The sequence below is a fragment of the Myxine glutinosa genome, chromosome 9 (assembly GCF_964187855.1).
Source record: "Myxine glutinosa chromosome 9, kmMyxGlut1.1, whole genome shotgun sequence".
Taxonomy (NCBI): Eukaryota; Metazoa; Chordata; class Myxini; order Myxiniformes; family Myxinidae; genus Myxine; species Myxine glutinosa.
Window position 1 is genome coordinate 111,506,863 of NC_136269.1, and position 24,511 is coordinate 111,531,373.

The window sequence follows — 24,511 nt, forward strand, 5'->3', positions numbered from 1 at the left end:
CTAAAATTAGGGAATGCTCATTTTGCTTCGGAGGAACCTGAAGACATCGCTCCCGAGGAGCCGCTCTTAGGCGACTGGAAAGTTTTACGTTTGTTTTTTTTCCCGAAAGTTGCAGATCAATGTGTACGAATTGCATAAAAAATCGTGTCTATCAATAAAATTCCCATGGATGGTTCAGATACACCTTTTCCAAGTGAAATAAGTTATGCGATCTAAAACCATGTGCTTTTGATCACAACAAGGCTGCTGCACCGGCCTTTGCTTTAAAACCTTTTGGGGGGGGGGGGAAAGAGTATGTACAGAGAAATTTGACAAAAAGTGAAAAACGACTTCGTCAGAAGTCAACTGTATATGCCACCAATCAATGCTCAGCCAGAGGTTTGTCTTGCATTTTCAAAGGCCTTGGGCCTACTTTGATCGTTTTTGACTATTTCCAATCGCAGAGTATAGATGCGTTTTCCACATCACCCCTCCCTCTTGATTAATAAAATATAATTTAACCTCGAGGCATGACGAGACAAATCAGTGATTATGGATTTGCGAACAAATAAATATGACTCACAGGGGCGGATCCAGGGGGGGGGGGTGCAGGGGGTGCGTACCCCCCCCCCCCCTCCTTCGATCCAGGATGAGGGTGCAGGCAGTGCGAATCTGCTGAACTGTTGGACCAGGGAAGAACACAAGGAACTGCAGAAACTTCCAAGAACGCACGAAATGCCATTTCTGACGATCAATTTTTTAAAATTTCCTGGGGGAGGACCGCCAGACCCCCCCCCTTTATCCACCCCCACAGCACTATAGTTTCATGCACCCCTCCCCCCCCCCCCCCCGTCTTTAAATTCCTGGTTCCGCCCCTGCCTCGGTACGTATATGCATTCGTGGAAACAGTGACCGCAGGTAAATGGCTGACCTGAAATCTTTTTGAAGGGGCCGAGCACTAAACAAACTCACTATGTACTCCGTTGCGGTCTACATCTCAGTGTCCCAACACGCCCGGCTGTCCTGGCCCCCTTTGGAGCGGCCGCAATGCTTCCATCCGAGTGGCAGGGTGGCTGCATGAGGCCACACTTCATCAGGACCAGAAATTCTGATGCCGCCCTCATCACACACGCGACGCCTCCATTCTAGCACTTCCGGCAAGGCGGCGCGATCTCGCCACACACTGCTGCCAGCTTCCCCCCGCTGTTCCTGATCCCAGGAAAGGGCAAACAACTTTGGTCAATTTTTTTTTTAAATCAGGATGTAAAGTTCAAAACCTCAGGTTGCATGAAGTGATGTTACGACTGTCACCTGAGGACTGGAAGCAGACTGAGCACCTGGTGGGCTCGGAGTGGAAGCGGACGCTTGCGGAGACTCGACTGCTGCCAGGACTGAAGTATCCCCGGGAGTCATCGGTGCTCCATTCCCATTAAGTCGATCCGTGGCTTCCTCAATTTCTGCATTAGGAATTGCGTAACGATTAGATACAGGGACAAGAACAAAACAAACAATAGCTGCATTCATAAAGCAATCACCAAGGGTAAGCCCATGTTCCAATCATAACTGTCATGTGACCTTGACCTTCAACATTTAGGGATAGAGTGTAAATTAAGAAAATGTGTCCCCATCTACAATGTATCCAGAAAACACATCATGAAAATCGGAGAAAAATAATTCAGGTTATGATCAAAAAGGTGTTTTTTGGTAATTTGGTCACTATCCGAAAAAGGTAGGTCAAGGACAAATCAAATATCAGGTGCACAACTTCCGTGCAGGTGCACTATTATGATGCAACGTGGTCTTTGAGATGGCCAAGTGGTTCAAAAAATTGTGTTAACCCTTTTTACTTTACTTTTCAACGTTATTTTTTACTTTGCTTACTTTTTACACTACTTTTTCACGTTACTTTTTACCTTACTTACTTTTCAACGTTACTTTTTACTTTACTTACTTTTTAATGTTAGTTTTTACTTTACTTACTTTTTTACTTTACCTTTTAACGTTACTTTTTACTTTACTTACTTTTTTACTTTACTTTTTAACGTTACTTTTTACTTTACTTACTTTTTTTACATTACCTTTTACGTTACTTTTTTATGTTACTTTTTACCTTACTTACATTTTTACTTTACTTTTTAACGTTACATTTTACTTTACTTACTTTTTAACGTTACTTTTTACTTTACTTACTTTTTAATGTTAGTTTTTACTTTACTTACTTTTTTACTTTACCTTTTAACGTTACTTTTTACTTTACTTACTTTTTTACTTTACTTTTTAACGTTACTTTTTACTTTACTTACTTTTTTTACATTACTTTTTACGTTACTTTTTTATGTTACTTTTTACCTTACTTACATTTTTACTTTACTTTTTAACGTTACTTTTTACTTTACTTACTGTTACGGATCCCGGATTTAGGTGAATTGCTATTCATGTCATTGCTTATTAATGTTTATTCTATTAAAGGTTGTTGTGGTTAAATGGTTAGAGAGGCTCCGGATAACAGGAGACCGGAAACGGGAGAGTGACCCGGAAGAAGAAAAACAAGACGAGGTCCTGGAGAAGCGGCTATCTTCTTCTTCCTCACCCAGCTCCGACGCGAGCGGTGTCGATATTGAGCAGCGTGGGGAACGCTGCGTTTGAAAGCCCGTCTGGCGAGAGGAGTTACCTGCGCGGGGTAATTACCGGTTACGCGTCAAGTTGCCGTGGGTTCGTGCACGGAACCAAGCGTCCGGCACAGTTTGCCTCAACGTCTACAAGGACGCGTACGGGTCGCACCTTGGGCCTCGCGCGCTTTGCTTTGCCCGCTTTGCTTTGCAAGGAGGTGTGCGCTGCAGCAGCTGTTCCCGGTACGCGACGTGCACGTTTGGAGCACGTCAGCCAGGGGTTCGTTCAACCGCCCGTGTGCGGAGAAGTCGACCTTCACCTTGGTCTGGAGGGGCCCAGAAACATTGTGAGGGACAGTGACCATTGAGGGGTCGTGAGTGGGGAAAGGGGGGAAATATATGAGATGGCCATCTTAGTAATATTGCGGATTGATTGTTGATTGTTGTTGATGGATTGAGAATATATTATTAATTAATCCGGATCCTTGGTGTGGGGTTGCTTATTGACCTGAATTGTTTGTGTCTTTCATATTGATTGCATTACGAACGCGTATAAATCAGAGATCTTTCTGGCGGGGTCCTCCCACGGTCCGGGGGTCACCACGACCAGGTAGTTACCGGGAGGACCACGTAACAGAATTGGGGGCTCGTCCGATTGAATTCCGGGATCTAAAATTGTATAACATAATAAAATAATAATTTTTATTAATTAAAATTTATTAATTAATTATTAATTGGTAAATTTTTGAGAAATTGTGGTAAAGTCTTGGGTGAAGGTTAACAGGGGTTAACGATAGTCACCATGGCGTTTGCTGCACAGAACTTTGCGGTAACACCTAGTGAGGCACAGTTCCGAGCGTTACTAAAAGCGGACCTCTTGAAATTGGCCAACATTTTAACTTGGAGGTCCGAACTAATTTGAGGAAGGCAGAGTTGCAGACCACGGTGATACAATCTATGGTGGGATTAGGAACATGGGATGAGTTAGCCTGGCAGTGGCTACCCGAAGAACCAGAAGACGTTGAGCTCCGGAAACTGGAGTTGCAATTACGGAGCCAGGAACGGATCAAAGAAGAGGAAAGGAAAGCAGAAGAGAGGAGAGAAGAGAAACAAGCAGAGGAAAGGAGAGTGGAACGAGAACTCCAGGAAAGGTTAAAAGAAGAAGAAAGGAAAGCGGAAAAGGAAAGAGCAGAAGAGGAAAGGAAAGCAGAAGAGAGGAGAGAAGAGAAACAAGCAGAGGAAAGGAGAGTGGAACGAGAACTCCAGGAACGGATCAAAGAAGAAGAAAGGAAAGCAGAAAAGGAAAGAGCAGAAGAAGAAAGGAAAGCAGAAAAGGAAAGAGCAGAAGAAGAAAGGAAAGCAGAAAAGGAAAGAGCAGAAGAAGAAAGGAAAGCAGAAGAGAGGAGAGAAGAGAAACAAGCAGAGGAAAGGAGAGTGGAACGAGAACTCCAGGAAAGGTTAGAAGGGAGAAAAGCAGAGGAGAGGAGAGCTGCAAGGGACCTCGAAGCAGAGGAGAGAAAAGCGGAAAGGGAATTAAAGGAACGTGACATGGAGCTTCAGCAAGAAATTAAATTCAAGGAGCTGGAGTTAATGAGAGAACGGGGAGAGGTGCCACCCTTGCTGACTGGGCCGACACCTAGCCAGAACACCTGGAATGTGGGCAGACATGTGAGGCTGGTTCCACCTTTCAGTGAAAAGGAAGTCACTCAATTTTTTCCACACTTTGAGAAAGTGGCTCGACAGTTAAACTGGCCGGAGGAGGCCTGGACCATACTAGTGCAAAGTGTGCTGGTGGGTAAAGCTCAAGAGATTTATTCGGCGCTACCAATGGACCAATGTGCAGATTATGAGGTATTGAAGAAGCACATCCTCAAGCCTATGAGTTGGTTCCGGAAGCTTACCGGCAAAAATTCAGGAATGTCAGGAAGAGGGAGAGTGAGACCCATGTGGAGTTTGCCAGAGTGAAAGAAAACATGTTTGATCGGTGGTGTGAGTCAAAAGGAGTCGGGAACGACTTCGAAGCATTGCGTGACTTGATCCTGGTGGAGGAATTTCAACAGTGTGTCCACGAGGACATCAAAGTGTACCTGCAGGAAAAGAAAGTACCGAGGTTGTGGGACGCAGCCACCATGGCAGATGATTATGCCTTAACACACCGGATAGGGGTCCACGAACCTAACTCCTCGCCTAGATTTCCGCAGGGGAGTTGTGGAACAGCAGGTGCGGAGAACGACAATACATGGCGGCGGCCTCGAGATGATTATGGGGACAACGCTGATACCCAAACTGTTCGAAATCAGAGGGTGACGGGCCCAGGACAAACTTATTTTTCGGGGTGCCCGAGGCAGACCACGAGTTTTTCCTCCGGACCTACTTGCGCTTTTTGCAAGAAACCTGGACACTTGATGTCCAGTTGTTACCTAATGAAAAGGGAAAACCCAGAGCGGAGTCCGACTATTACAACTCCGAATGCGATGGCAAGCGTAAGAAATTGCCCACAGAAGAGTTACCAACCATTTATTTATGAGGGGTTGGTCTCCCTCGAGGGAGACTTGACTAACCCAAGACCTGTTAGGGTATTGAGGGACACAGGAGCCCATCAATCCTTAATGCTTGAAGGCATTTTGCCATTGTCAAAGAGTACCGCAACTGGTGATAGGGTTCGGTTACAAGGGATCGGTGGCTGTGTTAGTGCCCCACTTCATGTTATCCATTTGGAATCCGATTTGGTGTCAGGACCGGTCACCGTCAGTTTACAAGCCACGCTTCCTGTAGAGGGAGTATCTGTGATTATCGGGAATGATTTGGCCGGGGGGCAAATTTATGGTAACCCGAGGGTGGGTAAAGAGCACCGCAGGGGAAATAACACCACCCCAGCTCGGGATGGCGACAAAAGTGCCAAGTTATTTGTAGGGGGACTGAACTTCAACACAGAGGAAGAAGTTCTGACGTCTGTCTTCAACAGATATGGGCCGTTGGTGGAAGTGCGGGTGGTAAAAGACAGGGAAACGCAACGGTCAAGAGGGTTCGGCTTTGTCACGTTTGCAAGCACAAAAGACGCCAGGGAGGCAGAGAAGAATTGGAATGGTAAGGATTTGGAGGGTCGGACCATAACAGTAGGGAAGGCGTTTCGTAGGCGTCGAGAGGTCTACAGAAGAGGAACACTTGGCGGTAGTTTTGGTGTTGGCCGCAGCCGATATTACTATGGAGGCTCCCAGAGTTACGGCATCTCCCGAAAGAATGATTGGCAGAGGACTGGCCGAGAGGGAGACCGCCAGTCAGGTGACTGCTGGGACAAGGGGTCCCACCGTAACTGTTAGGAGTCCGGAGAAGTTGAAGCACTCTATATACGGCGGAGCCGCCGAGCCTGGGCTCCTATACAGGCTAACCGTGAACGCCACGTTCTTAAAAGGCGTCCTGGTAGGGAACGTTCCTGCACGGACTAACCGTGAACTCCACGTTCTTAAAGGCGTCCATGTAATGAACTTTCCTCCCCGGACTAACCGTGAACCCCACATTCCTTAAGGCGTCCATGTAGTGAGTACTCAGCTGGGCCTCCATCCAAGAGCAACTAGAAGTGTTGACGCTTGGTCTAGAGGGAATTACCTTGGAATCTCTGGGGGGTTTTGGTGAAAGTTTGTTGCTTTAGTTTTGAGATGCGATAATTGTGCCCGGGGGGAACTGATGATTTGGGGTATCGGGTTTGTTTATCAAATTTGGCCGGCCCAGAAAGTTTTCGCGGGGTTCAAACTTTCTTTCTTGAAGGGGGGGGAGTGTGACGGATCCCGGATTTAGGTGAATTACTATTCATGTCATTGCTTATTAATGTTTATTCTATTAAAGGTTGTTGTGGTTAAATGGTTAGAGAGGCTCCGGATAACAGGAGACCGGAAACGGGAGAGTGAACCGGAAGAAGAAAAACAAGACACGAGGTCCTGGAGAAGCGGCTATCTTCTTCTTCCTCGCCCAGCTCCGACGCGAGCGGTGTCGATATTGAGCAGCGTGGGGAACGCTGCGTTTGAAAGCCCGTCTGGCGAGAGGAGTTACCTGCGCGGGGTAATTACCGGTTACGCGTCAAGTTGCCGTGGGTTCGTGCACGGAACCAAGCGTCCGGCACAGTTCGCCTCAACGTCTACAAGGACGCGTACGGGTCGCACCTTGGGCCTCGCGCGCTTTGCTTTGCCCGCTTTGCTTTGCAAGGAGGTGTGCGCTGCAGCAGCTGTTCCCGGTACGCGACGTGCACGTTTGGAGCACGTCAGCCAGGGGTTCGTTCAACCGCCCGTGTGCGGAGAAGTCGACCTTCACCTTTGTCTGGAGGGGCCCAGAGACATTGTGAGGGACAGTGACCATTGAGGGGTCGTGAGTGGGGAAAGGGGGGAAATATATGAGATGGCCATCTTAGTAATATTGCGGATTGATTGTTGATTGTTGTTGATGGATTGAGAATATATTATTAATTAATCCGGATCCTTGGTGTGGGGTTGCTTATTGACCTGAATTGTTTGTGTCTTTCATATTGATTGCATTACGAACGCGTATAAATCAGAGATCTTTCTGGCGGGGTCCTCCCACGGTCCGGGGGTCACCACGACCAGGTAGTTACCGGGAGGACCACGTAACACTTACTTTAATTTTTAACGTTACTTTTTACTTTACTTACTTTTTACGTTATTTTTTACGTTACTTTTTGCTCCCATTGTTAATGCAAAATTTCATTCCGAAAGTCCCAGCCTGATCTGAGACACAACTCATTGCCAGACAAGAAAGAGAAAAACCCCTAAATGATGGTTTAGTACTGAGGTACCATTAAAGATTGGGGGCACTAATTGTAGAAACAAACCCGATAACGGGTATAAGCCTTCTCCTGTCCAATAGGGGGAGACTTAATAAAAAAGCAGGCCAATAACCCAAAAACATTTGTTCATTCAAAAAAATTAACATGAATCGACAGACCTTGGACAGCAGTTTGATGGTAATTTCACTGACATTATCTGATAACATGACTGACGATACATGCCCCTCATGACCATAATGATGCAAGAGCTATGATGCCCTGAATGTCAGTGATGAATCAAAATAAAATTCCATTTCATGAGGGAAAAGCCAACAGTAAATAGAAGAAATTTAACGGCAATGTAACTTCGATAAAACGATATGACCAAATATATAGAAAACAGTGAAAATGCACATGAAAAGCAGATGGCTGACATCACAATATATCGTTTATAAGCTTGTTCAATTACAGTGCATTCAGAAAGTATTCAGACCCCTTCACTTTTTTCACATTTTGTTATGTTGCAGCCTTATGCTGAAATCGTTTAAATTCATTTTTTCCTAAAATCAATCTGCACTCAATACCCCATAATGACAAAGAGAAAACAGGATTTCAGAAAGTTTTGCAAATTTATTAAAAAGAAAAAACTGAAATATCACATTGACATAAGTATTCATACCCTTTGCTATGACACTTTAAATTTAGCTCAGCTGCCTCCCATTCCTCTTGATCATCTTTGAGATGTTTCTACACCTTGATTGGAGTCCACCTGTGGTAAATTCAATTGATTGGACATGATTTGGAAAGGCACACACCTGTCTATATAAGGTCTCACAGCTGACAATGCATGTCAGAGCAAAAACCAAGCCATGAGGTCGAAGGAACTGTCTGTTTTGATCAGAGACAGGATTGTGTCGAGGCACAGATCTGGGGAAGCCTACAAAAAAAATTCTGCTGCATTGAAGGTTCCCAAGAGCACAGTGGCCTCCATAATTCTTAAATGGAAGAAGTTTGGAACAACCAAGACTCTTCCTAGAGCTGGCGGCCCGGCCAAACTGAGCAATCGGGGGAGAAGGGCCTTGGTGAGAGAGGTGACCAATAACCCGATGGTCACTCTGGCTGAGCTCCAGAGATCCTGTGTGGAGATGGGATAAACTTCCAGAAGGACAACCATCACTGCAACACTCCACCGATCTGGGCTTTATGGCAGAGTAGCCAGACGGAAGCCTCTCCTCAGTGAAAGACACATGAAAGCCCACTTGGAGTTTGCAAAAAAGCACCTAAAGGACTCTCAGACTGTGAGAAACAAGATTCTGCGGGCTTTCATGTGTCTATCACTGAGGAGAGGCTTCCGTCTGGCCAATCTGCCATAAAGCCCAGATCGGTGGAGTGTTGCAGTGATGCTTGTCCTTCTGGAAGTTTCTCCCACCTCCACACAGAATCTCTGGAGCTCAGCCAGAGTGACCATCGGGTTCTTGGTCACCTCTCTTACCAAGGCCCTTCTCCCACGATTTTTTTTTTTTTTTTTTTTTTTTTTTTTTTTGTATACAAGATCGAGGCTCGTGAAAGAGCGAACATTAATCACACAGAAAGACAAACCGACACATAAAACATATAACATCGGGAGCGGTAGACAAGTTCGTGAGAGAGGGGGAAGGACACAAACACAACATTTGAGAGCAGGGACCGAGAGACATGGAGACATCGAGAGATCTGAGAGAGGGCGAGGGCTTTGGTGGGGGGGGGGGCATGGGAAGGGGGCGGTGGGAGAGGTATAAAACATATGGACACTGCCAGGACTTCCAGGAAAGAAGTTGGAATTTCAAACAAGGTGGATCTGGGGTGAATTAGCGGGGGTAGAAAAGATCAAGGTTTTGGATGGGGGAAGATAAGAGATGGTGGTGAACAGCTGTTTTAAAGACCTGGAGGGAGGAGTGGGATTGAAGGGAGTGAGGGAGTTTGTTCCAGAGGCGGGAGAAAAGAGGAATGAAAGAGTGAAGGTGAGCAGAGAGCCGAGATTTCGGCAGTTTAACCATCAGAGGGTTGCTGGCAGATCTTGTGCGACCTGTAGGAATATTTGGGGGACAGAGCACAGAGAGAGCTGGGGGTGCAAGGCCGGAGAGGAGTCGGTAGAAGACAGAAAGACCACCTACCTGCCTGCGGTGAGTGAGTGAAAGGCCCTCAGAGATAGCTTCATCGCGGGAGATTCCAATAATTCTGAAAGCTTTGGTTTCAACAGCGTGAAGCCGAGCTAGGTGTGAGGCAGGAGCACCGGCCCATAGGGGAGAACAGTATTCCATTGAGCTGCGGATGAAAGCCTTGTATGTGGTGAGGAGCTCAGCTGTGCCGAGGAAGGACTTCGCACGACGGAGGATGCCCAGTCGGCGACTGGCTTTGGAGGCCAGCTTGGAAATGTGGTTTTCCCAAGAAAGATCATGGCAGATAGTGAGACCCAAAATCTTGAGCGACAGAACTTCTTGGAGAGGATTGTTGAGAAAGTAGATGGGAGGGTTGTCCAGTCGATCTTTTCGGAGAGACATAGTAAGAGTGTGAGATTTGTCAGGATTGAAAGACATGTTCCACTTGTTTGACCAGTCTGTGATTTTGTCCAGGTCTTCAGAGAGTGAGGAGGCAGCAGACTGCCGATCTGAGGGAAGAGGAATGGAGCGGCAGAGAGTGGAGTCATCAGCAAAGAGATAGAGAGGATTTTCGAGAGAGTCAGAGAGATCATTGATGAAGACCAGAAAAAGCACGGGGCCCAGAACACTGCCTTGGGGAACTCCAGCCTGAACAGGAAGAGGAGATGAGAGAAACCCATTCAGGGCCACACGTTGACGACGACTAGAGAGGAAGTCCGCCAGCCATGCGTGGAGATTTCCATGGATACCAAAGGAGGAGAGTTTGGTGAGCAGAGCGGGGTGCCAGACCGTGTCGAAGGCACGTGATATGTCGAGGGAGACAGCTCTAATTTCCTGTTTGGCATTGAGGACCTCCATCCATTGTTGAGACAGCAGAAGCAGCATGTCCAGAGTAGAGTGACCTGGTCTGAAACCAAATTGATGATCAGAGATCAAGCCATTGGAGAAGAGGAAAGATTTCATATCCGAAGCAATGATGGATTCCATGACTTTGCTGATAATTGGGAGAAGGCTGATTGGTCTGTAGTTGCTAGGATCTGTTTTTGCACCTTTTTTGTGCAAAGCGGTGATGTTGGCTGATTTCCAAGCAGATGGCAGTTGACCTTGAGCAAAAGAGAGGGTGAAGAGAACAGAGAGAGGGTGAGATAGAGCAGCAGAGCAGGATTTTAGGACCCGTGGGCTGATGCCGTCGGGTCCAGTTGCAGAATCAGAGTCGAGGGTTGACAGAAACTTTTCCACCTTGTCAGGAGGAAAGGACACGGAGTCCAGGAGCAGCAGGGTACGACTGGGTATGGTGGGTACAGAGAGGGATGGGTTTGGGACACAAGATTTAGAGGCAAACACAGAGTTGAGGCATTCAGCTTTTTCACGTGCGGAGTCAGCTGTGTAGCCGTTTGAGGTAAGGGAGGGGATGGAGGGGGAACAAACACCAGAAACGGATTTGACCAGACGCCACCAGGATTTGGAAGAGGGAGACAGATAAGAGAGTTCGGTCTTGAGAACGGAGAGATATTGTTTCCTGGCTCTCCTGAGGGTGGACACACACTTGTTTCGGGCTTTGTGAAAGGAAATGAGATTTCCTTCCGTTGGATTTGCTTTCCAGGAGACGAAGGCAAGTTGTTTCTGGGCAACAGCCTCACCACAAGATTCCGTGTACCATGGACGGGAGGAAGGGTATGACAACTGAAGACGAGATGGGATAAATCTGTGCATGAGAGAGAGCAATTTACTTTGGAAGAATTCCCAGGATGAGTTGATGTCAGAGGTGGTAGAGATGGGAGACCAGTCCAGATGATTGATGGCTGCTTGAAGACCGTGCCAGTTGGCCTGAGTGAAATGCCAGACTCGTCGACGCTGAGCAGGCTCCCTGAGGATGGTCAGAGAGATGTCCACTTTAACAAGGACATGATCAGATGATCCGATCGGAGCAGAAGAAGAGCAGCAGACATTTTCAGGGAAGTTAGTCATAACCAAGTCCAGAAGAGAAGATGTTCCGTTGACTGAGATCCGGGTCGGGAAATTGACAGATTGTGTCAGTCCCAGTGAGTCGCAGAAGTCCTTTGCTGAAGAGCCATGGCTGGTGAGAGAGGTACCCACACCCAGCCAACTGGCATGGTGACAATTGAAATCACCACATATGAGGAAGAGAGAGTTGGGATGAGTAGATAGAAGTTGGTCCATATCATCAGACAGCGAGATGTAGATGGAGTCATCACTGTTTGGTGGACGGTACAACACACATATGAACAAGAGGTGGGAGCGAAGGGGAAGCCGTAGCCAGAGGTATTCCTGGGGGTGAGGTGGAGAGAGTGCAGTGCAGGGCGAGTGAGGAAGAGAGTTTTTGATAAAGATAGCAACCCCGCCTCCAGGACGAGGCTCAGGTCTATCATACCGGAGGAGGGAGTAGCCCGGGAGAGATACTATGGAATCAGAGACATCATAAAGGAGGAAAGTTTCTGTTAAGCAGATCACGTCTGGTTTGACAGAAGCAACCTGTATGGAGAGATCAGTTAAGTTTGAACGAAGGCCCCGGATGTTTGAGGTCCATACCGTTAATGAAGAGGAAGGGGGAGCATCAGATACAGAACAGGCGGGAGGAGGGGTAGGGTAAGATGTGGAAGAGGTGGAAGAGATAGGGAGAGCTGTTGAAGGTGTGTCAGAGATTTCAGAATAGCTCGGAGAAAGGGAAGGATGGGGCGGACAAAAGGTTTGATGGTGATTGGGTGAGCCACAATGAGGTGTTATTTGAGGAGGGGGAAGAGCGAGGCAGAAGGTTGGGGGAGATGGAGGTGAGAGTTTGAAGGGGGAAGAAGCGGGGAGGACGCTTTGAGGAGGGGGAGTGAGAGGGGGGAAATTGAGAAGCAATGAGGGTGGGGAGATTTGAAGGGGAGGGGTGAGGGGGGAGTTTGGGAGGGAAGGGACAAGGGGAGGGATTTGAAAGGGATGGGATATGGGGGAGATTTGGAGGGGAGGGGTGAGGCAGGAGTCTAGGAGGGGAGGGGCGAGGGGGCGTCTTGGCGGGGAGGGGTGAGGGGGTAGTTTAGGAGGGAGGGGGCAAGGGGGGAGATTTGAAAGGGATGGGTGATGGGGAAGATTTGGAGGGGAGGGGTGATGGGGAAGATTTGGAGGGGAGGGGTTATGGGGAAGATTTGGAGGGGAGGGGTGAGATTGGATTTTTGAAAGTGTACGATTTATGGGAAACGAACATTTATTGCAAAATGAGTTTCTTGTGACCTTCGAGTTAAAAATACGTTTAAGGACGCTGGATGGAGGATGGAGTGCAGGAGAGTTTAGGGAATGTAGAAAAAAGGCACTATAGGAGATGGATATTTTTTTTGGGATGAATTGATTTGGTGAGCAAGTCGAAAGCAGCCTTTTAAAGAAGAAGAAGAAAAAGGTGTTATAAAATATGACGGAATACATAACTTGAGGGGAAAGTGTAAACATTGAAGGTTAATGAGTGAAAACTATCTGGGGAAATGGGGGAGAAACACGTGGTCGAAGAACGAACGAACGAATAAGAATGAATAAACGAATGAGAACAGAGAAGGAAATGTTGTTGTGTTTTTTTTTTTTTTTTTTTTTTTTTTTTTTTTTTTTGAGTTGAGATTTACACAAGGAAGTAGGCTTTGGGTGAAAAGCCTGGGAATACAGAGAACGAAAGTTATTGGATCACAAACGACGGACCGCTGAGAGAAAAACAAAGCCTCAAGGTTGTACAGTGCACACTGTACAAGGCCTCAAGACACGACACGGCAAACAGACGATCAATTTATGAAAGATAAACACCGAGAAACAACCAAAGTTGCACACAATAACTTCACACACCGAAAGATAAATACAGTTTCGACAAAATACAATTGTGAACAGACTTAACTTCGAAAAACGTGGAGACCGTGTGGAGCTTCGAAAATCCCTCCCACCGTCTCCGAGATCTCGCGAGATTGCTCGCGAGATTGCTCAGTTTGGCCGGGCGGCCAGCTCTAGGAAGAGTCTTGGTTGTTCCAAACTTCTTCCATTTAAGAATTATGGAGGCCACTGTGCTCTTGGGAACCTTCAATACAGCAGAATTTTTTTGTAGGCTTCCCCAGATCTGTGCTTCGGCACAATCCTGTCTCTGAGCTCTGCAGGCAGTTCCTTCGACCTCATGGCTTGGTTTTTTGCTCTGATATGCATCGTCAGCTGTGAGACCTTATATAGACAGGTGTGTGGCTTTCCAAATCATGTCCAATCAATTGAATTTACCACAGGTGGACTCCAATCAAGGTGTAGAAACATCTCAAAGATGATCAAGAGAAATGGGAGGCACCTGAGCCAAATTTAAAGTGTCATAGCAAAGGGTCTGAATACCTATGTCAATGTGATATTTCAGTTTTTTCTTTTTAATAAATTTGCAAAACTTTCTAAAATCCTGTTTTCTCTTTGTCATTTTGGGGTATTGAGTGTAGATTGATGAGGGAAAAAATGAATTTAAGCGATTTCAGCATAAGGCTGCAACATAACAAAATGTGAAAAAGGGAAGGGGTCTGAATACTTTCTGAATGCACAGTAACTGTCAAGTGGAGAAGTGGGTAGTCGGGCACAAACGTGCAAACTATAACATGGAGGAGGTTGCGAATGTAAAGCAGTGGAAGGAGAATAGTGTTAGGACACACCTTGGGATTGCCGCATTCGCCGCCCAGCCGATGAGCTGCGCAGTGGCATTCTCCCAGAGCTGAAAAGGCATGCCAACTCATCCAATGGACTGGTAAGCGATCGGCTCCGATTTGGCAAGCTACCACCAGTGCCCCTTACCCCGCGCCCACAGTCGGACCGTCCTTTAACATCATTTCCAGATGTCTGACAGGGTCGTGGCTGTGTTCTTCCACCCGTCTTACGTGCTGGTTCGGACGTGGGAGGCCGACCAGAAAGGGTCAGCATCCGGGTGGGTTGTCGCTGATGGGAAGCGGCTGGTTGTTGGTGGGTAGGACCCGGTAACGTACCAGCTTTGGTATTTAGTTGTGGCCGAGTGTTTGTTGGATTAGCTGGTGGTGACAAAACACCTGCACTATAACTTGCAGCTGCGCTCTCCAACAAAGGCAGTTGTTTCACTTCCAGCGGTGTGAGAGGCGACTCATCGTTAGGGTGTGGTGCCGGAGCGGTAGCCGGAGCCGTGGGAAGCACAAGAAGTGGTGGGCGATGGGGCAGGAGGTCAGGGAATGGCGGAGGAGGGATGGGACTGCGACCGCCCGCTATTGTCATCGCGATACCTCCATGGCCTAACTTTTCCCCGTCATCCCTGTCTAACTCGGAGTCAGACTGGCAGAGGCGTGCAGGGCGCCGGAGCAGCCCCGGAGCTTCTGGAAAGAAATACTTCATTTCTTCATATTCCGACTCACCTAGTTCAAAACCAGAGCTCAGTGCAATGGACATCACCACAGCACCTGGCCTGGTTGAACTTGTTGCACCCATTTCAATGTAAACAGGCTCACAGTCATCTCCACAGGCTGCATCAGCTGAGGCCTGGTTCAGCAGTCGAGCACCATTAGTACTTGCACCGCCTCTGCGGCCCCCAATCTCTTCATAAGAACTACTAAGGCGTGTGGCTGGATGGCGTGTAGGTTTTGGAGGTGGAACCTTCTTTGAGTTGCTGAAATCATCACTGTGCGGTCTTGGTTTGGCATCACCTAGGTAGGAAGACGTAGGTAACCTCAGTATATTAAAAAATGAACATAATACAGTCTCCTTGGCTGAAAATAAATAAATAAATAGTTTTTTAAGGTTTACATTTTAAGAAATTGGAGAGGAATGGGATTTCAGAACGTATTGTTGCGGATATGAGATTGGCCTCCATCCATATCCGCTTGTAAATATTCCCCTATTTCCCCAATACTTCCCAACTATCCCCAATCCCCCATTCCCTAGTCCCATTTTCTGTAAACGACACTCTGTAGACCCGACCTTCCCCTATTTCCCCCATTAAATGTCGCATCCAGGTCCACCGCATCTCACGTAGACAACTATAGGACATCTTGCTAGTTATTCTTAGTCTATGTCAGTGAAGGACTCGTTTCCATTAATTCTGACTCTTCGTTGCACCAGAATGTGATTGTATGGCACCGTTAGAAAGTTTAGGACCTCCCAATACCTCCCCGCAGCTCTTCCTCATGGTACAACAACAACAACAACAACAGTGGCGGCGGCGCGGGGAGTGTGCGTCCTCACTCCGGCTTGGTTAGCCGCCATTGAACATGTGCTCCGACGGGGTTACCACGCAGGGGCTCGCTGTCAGCTCCTCGTCAAGGGCGGAGCCCGGTAACCCCCCGCACCCAATAGAAGCGGCGGACCGATTCCATCTGGGGCGGAGACAACGAGCCGAGGGCGTGTCACTCCCCGCTGAGCATGCGCAGGAAGAGGGAGGTGACGTCAGATGCGCCCTCAGCTTGGAGAGAGAAGACGCCACCTCCGAGCGCTGAAATACCTCCCCGCATCTCTGGACCGGACCGTGTTGATTCTGCCCCTGAGCCAAGGTGCACCTTGTGCTATCGACTGCCTGTCCTTCCTTGCCATCAATCCCCGTGTAAGTCAGTCTTGTCCCGTTTGTCTGTGGTCTGTCGGGGATAGATAAGACTGTGTCGAAGTGCCCATCTTTCTGTGCTTTACCTCTTGCCTTGTAATCTACCCCTTTTCTGCATCACCAATTATATCCTCCTCCGGAGGTCTTGAGAACTGTACCCCCTTGTGTCGTTTCATTTATCCCAGCCGTTGTGTCCTTTCCTTCATTGATTTAGCGTAGCGCGATTCGGCCAACGTTCGAGTGGAATTGGGTGAGTTGGGGAAGAATCGGGTAAACTGTGCGAACACAGCGGCCATTCCGCTCGGTCATGCAACATCTTAAGTCGTGTCCGTAACAATTGGTTGTCAGGAGTTGGGATTCGAACCTGAGACTAAATTTATTTAGCCCAAATTTTGGACACCAATTGTGTTATTGGCTGTAACAATTGGTTGTCAGGAGTTGGATTCGGACCTGGGACTAAATTTGTTAGGCCCAAATTTTGGAACACCAATTGTGTTATTAAGCAACAATTGGTGTCGAGGAGTGAGATCGGACCCGAAGCGCGCTTAACGCGCTCAAAATTACAAGCTGCCGAAATTTATTTTGTTTTATAAAACCCGAATTTTGAGATCGCGCCATGGACAATCAAGGCGATCGGATGTCGGTGGGGGAGATAGACGGGTTAGGGGTAACCCAGGACTTAGGGGAAGAAAGGGAGGAGGAGAGTAAAGAAGGTGTGGTTGAGGGGGTATCAGGCGCACAAAATGGCGCTCTCGCACACGTGGTTACAGCGGCACCAAATTTTGCCGCGCCTGTGACCGTAGCAGCGGGCTTTGATGTGGGGGACTTCATGGCGCAATTCGCCGAGATGCTGAGAATAAACGGGGAGAAATGGAGAAACCAAATTGAAGCAACAACGAACGAAATGAGGGCCGATAGAGAGGCATGGGAGCAGAGGGACAGAGACCGCAAGTTGGGCGAAAGGGTCCCAGGGGTGCACGAGGAGGTAAAGCGGGTCGAAAAGCGCTGGTTGAGCGAAGCGGAGGAAAGCACGGGTACAATGACGGGGGTAGAAATCGCGACACGGGGTTTGGAAAAGCCGGCGACCGCTGAGGTAGAGGAGGGTGTTTTATTAAAGCCAGCGGTCGCCGAGGTTAATAAAGAAAAAACAGTGCTGGGAATTAAAATTGAAGAGATGACGGAGGTAGCCCGGGAATTGCAGGGAGAAATGGATTATGTACAAAGTCCCTGCTCACATCACGATGCTGTGCTTAACCCGAATGGAAGTTTGCAGGTTCGCGTGGAGAAAAGGATCCCCCAGGTGAGTCGTGCTGTATATTGTGCGGGTAGATTTTGCAGGAGGATGTTTAGCGACAAAAGAATTTTCGCGCGCTTGGGATCGAGGAAGCATCCGGGCGTTGGTGAAGGGTCCTGTGTGAGTGGAAATGGCACGCGTGTGAGGAAAAAGTGTGCGTCGGCGAGTGGGCGTGTTATAAAGTGTGGGAGTGATACCGAGTGCGAGCGAGAATGCACGTCGGGGTGTCCGGAGTGTGACACGAATAGTGAGTTGGTGATGGCGCAGGTGCGAGAGGGCACATCGGAGCGCGAGTGTGAAACCGAGTGCGAGCGAGAATGCACGTCGGGGTGTACGGAGTGTGACACGGAGAGTAAGGTGGTGGTGGAACGTGTGCGAGGAAGCACACCTGAGTTGGTCATGGCGCGAGTGTGGGAGAGCCCATCCGAGCGCGTTAGTGGGTGGATGCAAGAGTGCACGCCCATGGTGAGTGTTACGGAGGACGTAACGGAGGAGAGGTGTGGACCAAAGTGTGCGCAAGAGTGTGCGCGAGAAGTGTGGTGTGTAACAGGGAGAGCATTGGTGGAATGTACGGACGGCGTTGGAACGCCGGGTTTTGTGAGGGTGAAAGGGGTAGCGTATGCTTGTGAGCATGCCGGTGAAGCATCGACGGTAACCGGGTTAGCGGTTAGGGCGACGGATAGCCGATGCGAGCACTCGGTGCGAGGGGTGCTTTGTTGGGTGCGAGGCCCGGCGCGGATCGATGCTGCGTCGCTTCTCTTCGAAGCGTCGTTGCCGATTCGGGCTTGGCCCCGCCCCGCACGGTCGAGTCCGGGCCTTGTAGGGCGAGGCGACCGGTCCGGTTCAAGGGCGAGTGGGAGGAAGCGGAACGGTGCCCCCTCGTGGGGACGGGGTTCCGACCGGGGGAGATTGAGCCATCGGGCCCGGGACCGCAAGGTGCCGCGCCGAGATGGTGCGTGGAACCTCGGTCCAACCAAACCACCTCCCTTGAACCGAAAGCCGGACTGATTCAACCTGCAGGCGACCAAACCACCCGAATTCATTGCTCGGCTTTACGAACCGAGTTTAATGATGTCACGGCGCACCGAGAGGATCTAATAAGTAGACGGGTGATGAGGATAGTGTTTTGGCCACGAAATTAGAAGAAAAAAAAAGCAAAATTTGATGATTGGTACGGTGATTGGCAGTTGATTGGCTGAAATTTGGTGTGCCAAATTGATAGTAAGAGATGCCCCATGTGATGGGATGGCCAATCCACCATCCCTCACAAGTGGGGCAAATGCGCACTAGTTATGGGGTTGATGGCAGTGAAAACTAGCCCGGGTGGGTTAGGATATTGATAGGGATCTAGCGAAGATGACATTAGGTGACGTTAAGGTTAGTTAGTGACAAGGATACCTGTAGTGGGGACGCAGGTAGATTAGAGTGGATGATAATGACGAGGGAGCGCAATAGTTTAAAGGGACGACTGGGAAGCGCAAGTTTCAGAGGGGAGTAGTTAGAAGAGATGATGCTGTGTGAGAGCTGGACAGGTGTGATTGCACAGGTGTGCAACTGGACAGGTGTGTGGAGCAGTGTAGGAGTAGTGAGTGTTGTGGATCAGTGCGAATGCGCTTGGGGAGAGAAGGGTGCAGGCGGCACCAAGTATGAGAGCACAGGTGTGCAAGTACAGGTGTGTGGAATACATGGAGTATTGGAATGAGTGGTGTGGAGAGAGTTGGAGTAAGTGGTACGGAGTGGTGTGCATGGTGCGAAGGTGTGGATGGGGGAAGAGTGGACCCCTTTTCACGAGTACCCGGGGAGGGTAGTTTAAAGAATAGGTAGAGGGTATAGGTAAATTGTGGTTGGATATTGGCATTTGTGGTGCGGTTGCAGAATGGTATTGTGGATGGGTGCATTAGTGTTGTGGAAATGGCTGGGCGTGTAGCCTGTTAGTGTGTGTAGTTGGTTTGGGTACTCCACCACTGTGAGGATGTCGGCCAGGTGAGGCCGCAGGTGGGCTCTGGGAGCCGTTAGTGTCAGTGGGTGCCTGAGGATCCCGGGTGTGGATCGGGCAGCCCGTGCCAGAGAGGGCACTGAGGGGGTGAGAGTGCGAGAGGGCCTTCCCCAGTTAGTTAGGTTAGGGTGAGGAGCAGGTAAGCTCGGGTGGCAACTACAGTGGTGGAGGTGTGCAGGTGGGTAGACCTGCTGGGAGAGCTACACGTCACAGCCCAGAAATTGTGCGAGGGCACCGGGAGATGAATCGGGGGAGTGAGACCCCAAATTGAGAAGCACCACAGTTTGGTCAATGGGAATTGGTTTTTAGAACCCATAGAGTAAGTTGGCCAATGGATTGGCAGGGAAAGACCCCGGGTAATGTAAAGTTGTTAAAGTCATTTAGGAAATAGTTAGGATTGATGAACCTGTCGCACCATACGCAGCCACTTACCTGAGGTGGTGATGATGACTCCACACCTGCGTTTTCTTTGTTTTGTGTTGCAGGAAATGAGAATTGCTGGTTGGATTTGTGAGACGCATCACGACGTGGATGAGACATTGGGGTGATTCCATCTCTCCCTCCCTAGGAGGGACTGATGATGAATTGGTGATGGCAAATTTTGATGAGAGTTGGAAATGGCAAATTTGATTGGTTAGGAGGGAGAGAAGACGAATTTGGTTTATGGGAGGAACGGGGAAGACAGTAGGGACGTTTGTTTGATGTGTAAAGTAGATGTTTATGGGTAGTGTTGTGTTTTGTGGATACAGTAAGGGGTAAGGGAGGGGCAATGTAGGTTACCTGGTGGGGGGGGGGGGGGGGCGTACGGTAGGAACGTACCTGTCTCACCTGGTTCCCATGTGCCCCCAGTGTGCATTACCTTGTATTGCGTGCACTTTTGTGCCCTTACCACCTTACTCAATTGTCTTCTTTTGTCTCCCACCTCCGAGGATCTGGCTTTGGGGCAGAGAGAGAGGAGAGAGAGGTGCTGGCTCCGCAGTTGTGGGCCTGTACTTTCGCTGCTTGCTGCCGGGATCGATACACCATATGGACCGCAATTTTTGTGGCCACCCACCATGGACCGCAGTCTTTTGCGGGCAAGCACCACCCGTTGATGGACCTCTGGGTCAACGTGGCACCTATGCCATACAGGTGAACCACTTATAGTTGGCCCCCCTGACGGCCACAATTTAGAAATGGACGCGGTTGGCGCCTTTCTTTATTTTTGAAAGAAGCCAGAAGGCCAAGGCACTCCAAGAAGGCAAGGCCAGCGGCAGAACATCGGCCGGCTGCGACACCACCGGTGACTATGAACACTTTATTGGTGCACCGGATGGTGCTGACTGTACATGATGGGGTGGTGCTTTTGGTGCTTGGATGGGGTGCTCTGCACATTATTAAAGGCCGTAAGGCCACAGAGCACTCGTGGGTTGGTGTATCGATGCTGGCATGCGTGCTCTCTCTCTATGCATAACATCTGCATGTGTTCCTCCAAAAACAGGTCCTGGATCGTAGTGTAAATATCAGTGTAGTCTTGTATAAATGATGCTCCCTACCGGCTGTATGTTTAGTTTGAGGATTCTTTCCGCGATTCGGTTATCCTGTGGGTGTGTTTCTGTGAGGAGAAGGGTGCAACGTCGCAGGGGGACATATTTACTCATTTGTGAACATCTGTAAAACTGTCACACTCAGGGTTGAGTTAATAGTAGAGGGAACTACATCTGAGTGCCACACTAAAGTAAGTAAAAATTTATCGGGTCGGGACGCCCCGAGGTAGAGAAGGGTGCAATGTTGCGGATATGAGATTGGCCTCCATCCATATCCGCTTGTAAATATTCCCCTATTTCCCCAATACTTCCCAACTATCCCCAATCCCCCATTCCCTAGTCCCATTTTCTGTAAACGACACTCTGTAGACCCGACCTTCCCCTATTTCCCCCATTAAATGTCGCATCCAGGTCCACCGCATCTCACGTAGACAACTATAGGACATCTTGCTAGTTATTCTTAGTCTATGTCAGTTAAGGACTCGTTTCCATTAATTCTGACTCTTCGTTGCACCAGAATGTGATTGTATGGCACCGTTAGAAAGTTTAGGACCTCCCAATACCTCCCCGCAGCTCTTCCTCATGGTACAACAACAACAACAACAACAACAGCGGCGGCGGCGCGGGGAGTGTGCGTCCTCACTCCGGCTTGGTTAGCCGCCATTGAACATGTGCTCCGACGGGGTTACCACGCAGGGGCTCGCTGTCAGCTCCTCGTCAAGGACGGAGCCCGGTAACCCCCCGCACCCAATAGAAGCGGCGGACCGATTCCATCTGGGGCGGAGACAACGAGCCGAGGGCGTGTCACTCCCCGCTGAGCATGCGCAGGAAGAGGGAGGTGACGTCAGATGCGCCCTCAGCTTGGAGAGAGAAGACGCCACCTCCGAGCGCTGAAATACCTCCCCGCATCTCTGGACCGGACCGTGTTGATTCTGCCCCTGAGCCAAGGTGCACCATGTGCTATCGACTGCCTGTCCTTCCTTGCCATCAATCCCCGTGTAAGTCAGTCTTGTCCCGTTTGTCTGTGGTCTGTCGGGGATAGATAAGACTGTGTCTAAGTGCCCATCTTTCTGTGCTTTACCTCTTGCCTTGTAATCTACCCCTTTTCTGCATCACCAATTATATCCTCCTCCGGAGGTCTTGAGAACTGTACCCCCTTGTGTCGTTTCATTTATCCCAGCCGTTGTGTCCTTTCCTTCATTGATTTAGCGTAGCGCGATTCGGCCAACGTTCGAGTGGAATTGGGTGAGTTGGGGAAGAATCGGGTAAACTGTGCGAACACGGCGGCCATTCCGCTCGGTCAAGCAACATCTTAAGTTGTGTCCGTAACAGTATATTTAAACATAGTATATCAGGCCTGAAGTTCGACTAAGGTTAGGGTAGCCATTTTGAATTTGTTCAGGGTGCTTGCGATAGCTCACCTACTCTTCACGAAGGACACCATGGGATCTTTAACATCCACCAACTAATGTCAGCAGACAGGACACCAGTTTAACATCCATCAGAGGGACGGCACACACATTAATGAATCACCATGCCTGTGAAACACTGAGATGACAGTTTATAGCTGGATCGGGATTCAAACCCAGGCAAGACAGCTTAGATGTGAGCGTGCGTACTTCCAGGCCATCCCATCAGCCTTGTGTGTGTCTCAGCAGAATCTTTTCATCACCTGTTCCTGTTAAGGTTGGAGTGCCCCCCCCCCCACCCCCCTTCCCACGCACTCCTCTCTGCCTATCTACTTTGTTAACAATCCTCTTGAGGAAGTTCAGTCATTAAAACTCTTGGGTCTCACTATCAACCATGATCTTTCTTGGGCAAACCATATTTCAAAGATGGACTCAAAAGCCATTCGCTGACTGGGAATCCTCCATCGTACAAAGTCCTTCCTTGGCACACCTGAACTCCTATCTACCTACAAGGCCTTCATCTTCAGCTTCATGGAGTACAGCTCTCCCCTCTGCACTGGCTCACGGAAGCTTTTCGGAAGTTTACTGCCATCGATGCAGCTCACTGTCCTTTTCACCACCTTATTAAACGCATTACATTAGCTAACCATGCCTGTTGTTTGTGTCCTTTATGACATCCTTAAAAACAGTCATTTAATTATTGGAATGATTTTTTTCAATTTTATTTGACTGCAAAGTATGCAGAGTAAAAAAAAAAAAAAAATCTCTTTCCTCTCTCATGCACGACCGGACGCATCCAGTGTCAAACTACTGCTAAGCTACAGGTTTGTTTTCTGATTCATGTTCCGATTCAACTTACTATAATTCACCAAATGTCCGTCCGTTTGTCTGTCCGTCCGTCCGTTCCCAGGTACCGCAAAAACGGCTGAACCGACCGCAACGAAATTTTGGGTGGGTAATCCTGGGACCCCCTGGAGTAAAATAGGCTGTATCGTTTTTCAAATTTCAGCTTTGGTCTCCAGAATTTTCAGGTTTTGACTCCCGTCTAACGTTATTGTCCCGGGTACCGCACAAACGGCTGCACCGATCGCAACGATACACCTCCATGCCCGTGGGATTCCCTCGGGTGACCCCACTAGTTTTACAAATAGAACATTCAATTGAAATCGGGTTGTTAAGGTATATGAATATCGGGACAAAATAAACCAATCAGCTTCTTACAAAGCGCTTCTAATTTTTAAATTAAATCCCAAAGCGCTTCACAGTGCAAGAAAAGTTGATAGGATAGTTCATATTCAGGAATATATTCTTGATGTTGCAACTATAAAGCGAAAGGATTGGCATGTTAAACGTGTAAATTTCTGATCACTGATTTGGAATCAAGATCAATATTTTAAATGGCAACCCCCCTCTCCAGCAGGGAAAATGGCCTTTAAATGCCTGTTGTTGTTGTTGCTGTTGTTGTTATTGTGTATCAATATTTTAAAGTGGCAAACCCACGCTCGAGCAGGGAAAATGGCCTTTAAATGCCTGTTGTTGTTGTTGTTATTGTGTATCAATATTTTAAAGTGGCAAACCCCCGCTCGAGCAGGGAAAATGGCCTTAAAATGCCTGTTGTTGTTGTTGTTGTGTATCGATATTTTAAAGTGACGCATCACAACAAACCTGCACCATCTCCCGTGGTTGTGTGACCGGATGATGGACGGTAACCCCCTTCATATGAGCGGCTCAGTCTTGTGGTTGGGTTGCGCTTGGGCTTTGGGGGTGGTGGTCGGCGAGGAGATGGGGCTAGCCCACTAGTCGGTTGGCAACAGCAGTGTGTGTACCTTTCACCAGCCAGTTCATAGGCCTTGGCCTCCCTGGACAGTCCACTGAGGTGAGGAGCAGGAGACAGATGACAAACAACAGGTAACCCGTTGGTATTGTGAGATAGGTGAAATAAATTGTGCTATTTAATTACTAGAATAAGAGTGAATGCATAGCAATCGTGGGGGGGGGGGGGGGGGGGGGGGGGGCGGGGGGGGAGGGGAGAGGAAAACGGAAATGATGGAAGAGGTGTGGAGGAGATTCTCTATTAAATATTGAACTTTGAACTGAAAGGCCTAGCTGCTGTCACATGTTCATTTGCTCGTTTCCCAGCATAAAACAAACCGACATTGGGATTCCCCATGTCAACACAACTGCCACAACTCAGCAAAGAATTGTAAATATTGGATTGCCAGCAAACAAG

At 48.6% G+C, this 24,511-nt stretch overlaps 1 protein-coding gene across 1 annotated transcript in view; it reads right to left on the reverse strand.

Moving 5' to 3' along the window:
• Positions 1–821: 821 nt before the first annotated feature.
• The window catches only part of LOC137435088 (unconventional myosin-XVI), a 224,687-nt gene continuing 200,997 nt past the window's right edge, over positions 822–24,511 (reverse strand). Inside the window, exons 23-26 of the mRNA XM_078784703.1 lie at positions 23,947–24,152; positions 14,156–15,166; positions 1,291–1,436; positions 822–1,188 (exon numbers count right to left, since the gene is read on the reverse strand). Of these exons, the coding sequence (XP_078640829.1) occupies positions 970–1,188; positions 1,291–1,436; positions 14,156–15,166; positions 23,947–24,152 (1,582 nt within the window). The 3' untranslated portion in view covers positions 822–969. The remainder of the gene's footprint in view (positions 1,189–1,290; positions 1,437–14,155; positions 15,167–23,946; positions 24,153–24,511) is intronic.